General features: G+C 37.9%; 1 protein-coding gene across 1 annotated transcript; it reads left to right on the top strand.

Moving 5' to 3' along the window:
• The first annotated feature begins 211 nt into the window (after positions 1-211).
• Positions 212-6,482, top strand: LOC122244019 (ribonuclease H2 subunit C). Its single transcript, XM_043001812.2, has 3 exons — positions 212-417; positions 2,224-2,456; positions 6,409-6,482. Exons 1-3 carry the CDS (start codon positions 243-245, stop codon positions 6,424-6,426), a joined length of 426 nt encoding a protein of 141 aa, XP_042857746.2. The 5' UTR covers positions 212-242; the 3' UTR covers positions 6,427-6,482.
• The last annotated feature ends 1,018 nt before the right edge of the window (positions 6,483-7,500 follow it).

Genomic DNA, 7,500 nt, shown 5'->3' with positions numbered 1-7,500 from the left:
AAATATCCTACTTCAATCAGTCCTCCAGTGAGCACAATTATCATAATCTTTTTTTTTTTTACAAACAATAACATATATACACAAATCCTTTTATAAGTCATCATAACTTCTAAACAAGTATAACATTCAGATGCCCATCTATTTATAACAGGCTTCATATTATAGTTAACATTTGCTATTAAACGAATCTAGCAGATCCCTTGCTCACGGATTGACAACGCTGCTTGGCCTTTCCCGGGAAAATGGCTGTAAACATTGACTTGAATCAAGACACTCTGAAGGGAAAACTCTCCGATAGCCGTGATGTTCAGTTTGTCCCTTGTAAAATAGAACACGATGGAGAGGCTGCGGTAGAGAAGTTCTTCAACACTTATGTCAGAGAGGAAAAGGAGGACGAGGAAGGGAACAAGAAGGATGGTGAGGAGTGGTGGCCGATCACGCTTATTTCTTAATCTCGTATTGAATTATAAACTGCATGAAATTACCATAAGCTCTTACTAAAAAGACTCTTTTGACAGTTGAGTCAAGATCATGATAAGATTCCGTAATAGGACCGAAAAAAAAGTCCATAAAACTCTTTAAGAGATAATTATCGACGGATTCTTTGTGATGTCTAGTGAGCATTTATATTGGTGATAGTCTGTGCCAGCCAACACTAAAGACAGCACTAGACAGGATAGGTGGGGAGGGCATGGAGTATCCTAGGGAGATTGTGCTGCAAAATCGGTTAATAACCCATCAAAATTTATATTGGTTGACTCCTATTATTGTCTACTAACCAAAAATAGCAATATTACTGAAGGCAACCAATAAATTTATGCAATACAAACACTCCAAAAAAAATAAAAAAACGAAGTCTGCACGAACAAGAGATGTACCATAAAAGCTATGAAACTGACCTGCCTGGGCTCCATCTTGCCAGTCAGATGGAGTAGAGAGTTTGTATTCCAGGCAGACGGTTCAAGTGCAGTAGCTCCCCATGAACAGCGTTGTCATGGGAACAATACCCTAAAAATTACACATGCATAATTTCTTGCAAAAATAACTTCGCTCATACTGAATATTTACTGATTTACCACACAATTTTCCCAGGAGACTTCATGCCCTCCCTACCCATCATGTCTAGCAGTGTCACTATCGTTGACTAGCACTGACTAGCACCACTATAAGTGCACACTACACACCATAAGGAATCCATCAAGAGCAATTTTGAAGGATTTTATGAAAGACTTGTTACAGAAAATTACTGTTAATTTTCAGAATAGTTCCTCCTATCAATGGATTCGTCTTATCCACTATTATTTACATATAGTTGAGTTTATCCATGATTTGCCCCCAATACCCCACAATCTGGGCCTCAATAGCAGATGAGGGCATGACATAGATCAGGTAAATTGCAGGGTGAAAAACAATTAAACTTGGATATATCACACTGACTGTTGCCACAAATTATCTGTGCCGCCATCCTGAAATACAAACATCCTTTTCATTTCTAGAACAGGCTTATACAGCGGGCGGGTGTGGAGGGACACCAGAGCATGAGTAGGAGTTGATTGCGATTTCCAGGGCACGGTAGACTTTCGAGGATTGATTCAAAGAGCATAGATGGAGAGAATCTCTGGAGAGGAATCTACTGATACCAGTTTCATGGTATTTGTTAATGAGGCACTTTTCTGAAAATTTACCTTATAATCAAGGTGGGAAATCATTAAGATTTAGCCACAAGAATTTTTCTCTTGACACCTAGGCCTATATTATTATTTGGATGGAATGATTAAGGTTTTTGTCAAGATTCATTCACAGGTTATATTGTGCACTGTAATACTGCCAAATAATTGATTAATGCTAGTCATATTCACTGTCTTTTGACCTGAATTTCAAAAAACGTCTGTTACAAGCTGGTGTTTTATTTTCCTTTACTTCTAAATATGATAATTATATTAGTAATGGATGCATTTCATTTTTTTACTGCAATTTTTGCCATATCAATAGCACATCCCCATTTAAGCTTGTTGGGTGCTGCGTTTAGTGTGCATGAAAGACTATAATATGATAAGAAATTCCAAACTAAAATACTGTTTGCCCAGCAAGACACTATAATAAGTGTCAGTACAATTTTTCAAACTAGATAGCATTGCTAACTCTGTTTTAACGATTTTTTCAAATATATGTCAGTCAATTTTAAAAATAGATATGTATTATATATATTATATTTTCTTTCAGGCCTTCAAGGAACTTTACGTGGTTACCCTCTCAGCGGTTGTATAATGGATGTTCCTAAGGATTACACAGGTGTAGTTCTTAAGGAAACTAGACCTACCCTGAATTCTGAAGAAAATCGAACCATGAGAGTTGCTTCCCAGTTCAAGCAATTTACCTACTGGAACTGGGACCGTGAACCATCTCGAGGGGACAAGTACCAACAGGCTATGGACTGGGCAGAGATAGCAGATGTTGTAAGTATAGTTCTTGGTTTAAGGTTCATAGGAAATAATAAGAAAAAAAGGTTTTTCTTCAACCCTTTCCTGACGGGGCACTCGCTAAGCGAAAACCCCTACGCCGGGCCATTGCAATATTGCATTGGAAACGTCACACTGGCATGACACCCCGGCATCAGGAATTTAGCTGTGTCACACGGGTATGACGCACCGTCGTCATAGGGTTAAGGCAACCTGTTCATATTCTTTTAACAGCCATTTGATTACTTTAACCCACTCACGCCGGGGCCTTTCCGGCTTTGCGCGGTCGCAATACCGGGGTTCTCAAACGCATAAGCCTAACGCCTCAAGATTCTCGGGCGCACAAGCCGCGAGCCTGGGTTGCCCGCTCGCTCTACCCAAGCGCGCGGCTTCCCCTCATAGCGCGTCCAGGGCGTCTGACGCGAAAACCACAATACGTGCTATCACGTCAACCGGCGTGAATGGGTTAAAATGTAGAACATTTTTCAACCAAAATAACACTTGACCTTAAATTAACCCTGAAACAGGGAAATTCATTGAACAGTAAACAAACCAAGATTCCAATCTGTAATAAAGAAATGGAAAATTAGCAGGTAAAATAACACATGACATGTGAGAAAGATGGTAGAATGCAGTAACGCATTTAACCCTTTCGCGACGGGGCACGCGCTTCGCGAAAACCCCTATGCTGGGCAATTGCAATATTGCATTGTAATCATCACACTGGCATGACGCCCCGGCATTGGGAGTTTGGTTGTGTCACACGAGTGACATTGGGTTAATATAGAAATACAAATTTAAGCTCCCTGACGACACAGGATCGAGTCTCAGTCAGGGAGGTAAAATTTTAATTCTTGTCATCTTTCACCCAGTGTATCACACAGAACTGAATACGGCAATGCTGTGAGAGACTCCAAAAAATGTAATTTTGTCATCTTTCTTAATTAGTAACAGTCATGATTATTTATAACAATTGCTGTTTATTGTTAAGATTTAATTGTATTTCCCAAACCCTTCCCTAGAACCATTCATTTTAAGAGAGGCTTGATATGATCAGCATTTATCAGCATGTATATTTTGGAGTATTTAAAATGTCAAAGAAAGGATCCAGAATATGTGGATTTGCCAGGAATGAAGCCAGATGGCTTCTGTCTCTAATGCCTCATTAGTTGAGCTTTGATGTGTCCTAGATGGATGGGGTCTTGCCTGTTTAGAGTAGGAAGGTTGTATAATGGATATTCCTGAGGATTACACAGGTGTCGTTAATCCATTCGCACCGGTTGACGTCCTATCATGTGGTCCAAAAATATCCCCAGACCCGGATGACATCCTGAGAGGTAGTGCATTTTCTTGCGGAGTTCCGGGTGGGGCAGTTGTGACGTGTTGAAACGTCAGCAATAAAACGCTAAATTGTTCGTAAATATAATTATTTTTCATAATTTTTTAAATTCTGTGACTTTAGTTTAGGTGTTTGAATGTGATATAATGTAAAAAAATAAAAATAAAAAAATAAAAATTAAAAAATTAAAAAATTACATCATATTGATGACATGATAATTTCTGCTTTTTGATTGGTTGAATAAAAAGATCTGATTCGAAAAACTCTTGTAAGATCAAATTTAATTGGCCAAGAAATAAAATAAGATAGAAAATTATGAATTTATAATTATTTATATTTTGTCGATTACCTTGATATCACGTCACATCACATCATGAAGTACATGTACATACTCGTATGTTCATATATGATTATTTATATTGTTCTTTTCGATTTGGAAAAAAAATGAAAGTAAAAACATCTTTTTTGATACCCCACTAAAAGAGTGCATCCACTTTCCATTGGTATTATCACATAGAAGTGAAGATTATAGGCAGAGTTCATTAAAATAAAACTAGAAAAGCATTGCTGTAACAATGTCTTTTGACAAAAATAACTCCTCTGAACATGGCAATATTTTTACATACCTTTACACTGTAGATGCAATCATGCAAACCATAAGAATAGGGTGGGTGATAAAGGCTTTGAGATCAGTGTATGACCGCGTAGCGGGAAAGCACCCCAGAATGAAGTGTCGCACACTTGTTATCTTCCTGACATAAGCAGGAGGAGGCGTAAATACGTCCTGTCGTGAATGGGTTAAGAGAATTAAGAATCTAGGGAATGGTACCATCTTACCAGATGGCAGCCAGGATAGTCATGCATTCCATGAGCATGGGTTCACCACAAGACTTCAGCAGTTCAGCAGTGATGCTGCAAATACTTGTTTCTTTACCACCCTTTAGTTTGCAGCTAGCCTTTCTAACTTCTATCAGGATAGGAGGTTCCTCATTGATGACTTTGGAATCAGGGCACCACCCATCTCAGATTATCTGTTCATCTACTGAACAAAGGTCATTCTCCTCAGTGGCATTATCACTGTATCAGGACTTTTGATGATATCAGAAGCCAGAAATCTTCAAGATCTGGGACCTCTCAAGGTCCCAGAGAAGGAGACTGTTCTCATTACTGGTGTCATCCCCCAAACCATAGCAGACATCTTATAGCCAGCTTGATTACAACCAGATACTGCACTGAATTCATCCAGAGACATGAAATAAATGATGAGTGCCTTAGTCTCAATACTATTATGACCTGCCATGACTACCCCTTGGAAATACTGACCATTACTGTGGCTCAACCTGTGATAATTGAAATTACTCTCTCTAATCATGCCACTGCCTAGTCTTTTCACCTCTGAGAGGGCAGCCACCACCTCTTCAATCATTTCAGTTCCCTTGATAGTAGTGGCAGTTCATACAGACAAAGAACAGATGTTACATGTTACCTGAACACTCCATCTAAGGTTGAACTTTAGGCAGTAGATGCTACCTCTACCACTATTCTCAACATCCCCCTTACATGCCTCCTGCTGGTTGACAGGGCAAAAAAAAAAATCACCTTATGTAACAGAAATACCAGAGTATGACAATAACTAGATATTGTCCTTTAGGGGTTAAGATATCCATTATGCTGTTAATGAACCTCTGTCAGAAAGAATGTAATAGTGTTTTGAAATATTACACTATTGACAAACATCTGAAAGGTTTAAAAGTTAAAAAAAAAACCTTCATGTTTTTACACAAATGCAGTAGCCTGAACTTTCAATTATTTGGTGAAAAAATAGCTAGGGTAATGAGTGGTAAAGCAAGAAAATTTATGAAAACATGATTGTATGCCACATGATAAAATAACTAGGGAACCTATTATAGAATAACTGTTGATATTAATATAATAAATAGATGTTTTCATATCCAGTACTTTCCAATATTCACCATCCAGTCCCTCATATGTCATTTATATATCCTCCAGCAAGGCATCACAGTGCCATTGATCATGTCTTTTATTCCAAAGAAACCATTTTAAAAAACTGCTAGATCATATCCACAATCAAAGGCCTAAGCTTACCAGGCATCAAAGAGCTTAAAATCCTGTTGTGGGGATGCAGGGGGGTTGTTTCATCAAGTGCAAATTCCTCCTTTCTTCTTAACCCGTTAACGACGGTTGACAAGATACCACGTCAAGTGGTTCCAGGGTCAGACACCGGGGAGGAGGTATTTAGTCGTGGCAGGCGCACCAGGTGATCATGCATACAGCAGTCGGCTGCAGTTAGTGCAGCCAAGAATCCCAAGGTGTTAGACATATGCATTAGTATTATCCTGGCAATTCGACCATTTAGAGCCAAAATAGTTTATCTGCACTCCCATAGCATGAATAGAACTTGTTTGTAAGGGGGATTGATGTAAAATTGTTGTAACTGCATAAACAATTGCAGAAATGTTATCAGTTGAATGTTGAATTTTACTGCAACACAATTTTTGTATAACTGGGAATATTTGTGCACTATATTATATTTTTTTAACCATTGACCATTCTTAAAATTGATTCTTGCTGTATTTTTTCTTGTTGCAGATACATGGATCTACATAGAAGATTGTGATCAAATATAGTGTAGTTGATTCTGAATAAACATTTTATGGAAGAAAGCCTTTTAAGTATAACCAAGAAGGGTAAATAGTTTGTATACAATTGTACAAAGGTAAAGGTTGATTCAGAGTATTTAATGGAAGAAAGAGACTTTTGATTTTAAATTTGGTTAGTAAGTATTTTATTAGGAAGGTCTTGAATATATATATATATATATATATATATATATATATATATATATATATATATATTAACCCATTGCAGACGGAGATAAATTTGCTTGCCCAGCCTCCAGGATAGGTTTTATTTTAGAGAGAGACTGCTCGAAGCAATATAATTTGAATCATCCCACTCTCTTTCAGACATTCATTGTAAAACTATAGCATTTTTTGTGTTTTATTTTTTTGTCTTAATTGAGTTATAGAGAGCATATAGTGCCATTCAGATATGAGACAGGCTCTATCATGCTGCAGTTGTCTATATTGTTATATATTATCCATATTAGCTCATTATTTCGTTAATACTCAATGTGATAAAGTATTGGCTGTTTTATGAGAGAACAAAAGGCAACTTTTAATCTTTTTATTTTTTCGTATTTTTTGTGGCTGTCATAACGAATACAAACATAATAACCACCTACAATTAAATACAAGAAAGGTAGGGAAGATGAATGAAACCTGTGCTTGGACTGTGAGTGCCCTCCATAGGCAACAGGAGCATATTGTAGAGACACGGGTATGGATTGAGAGGTCAACCTTCCTATCTCGTTCTGCCTCCACAACCTTCATCGGTGGTACTTTAGATCATTGGTCATCAACTTAGTGTGTCCATCGCTCTATAGAGACAGAGCTGCGTAAGACCGTGGATATGGGAGCATTCAAGGCTCTCACACTCTCTCTCCTGCTGGTACTAGAAAAAGTGTGCCATCTAGGTTTTTGGACATACGCTAGCACAATATTCCGGGTAATTATAGTCATTTATGACAGCAGTAAGATATACCATCATCACTCATTCCTTTTCCAAAGCAAATGAAATTACCACAGTGATCCAAAATCCCCGAACGTCATGTACGTCATG

Source organism: Penaeus japonicus, unplaced genomic scaffold, assembly GCF_977035675.1.
Source record: "Penaeus japonicus unplaced genomic scaffold, GWHDUDI00000001_assembly GWHDUDI00000037, whole genome shotgun sequence".
Lineage (NCBI taxonomy): Eukaryota > Metazoa > Arthropoda > Malacostraca > Decapoda > Penaeidae > Penaeus > Penaeus japonicus.
Note: the sequence above shows the minus strand (reverse complement) of the source record. Positions and strands in the feature narration are given on the sequence as shown.

Excerpts from the sequence above, each read along its gene's own strand:
- LOC122244019 (XM_043001812.2), top strand. The coding sequence starts at position 243 with ATGGCTGTAAACATTGACTTGAATCAAGACACTCTGAAGGGAAAACTC. Across the intron at positions 418-2,223 it reads GGAAGGGAACAAGAAGGATG|GCCTTCAAGGAACTTTACGT; the intron begins GTGAGGAGTGGT and ends ATTTTCTTTCAG.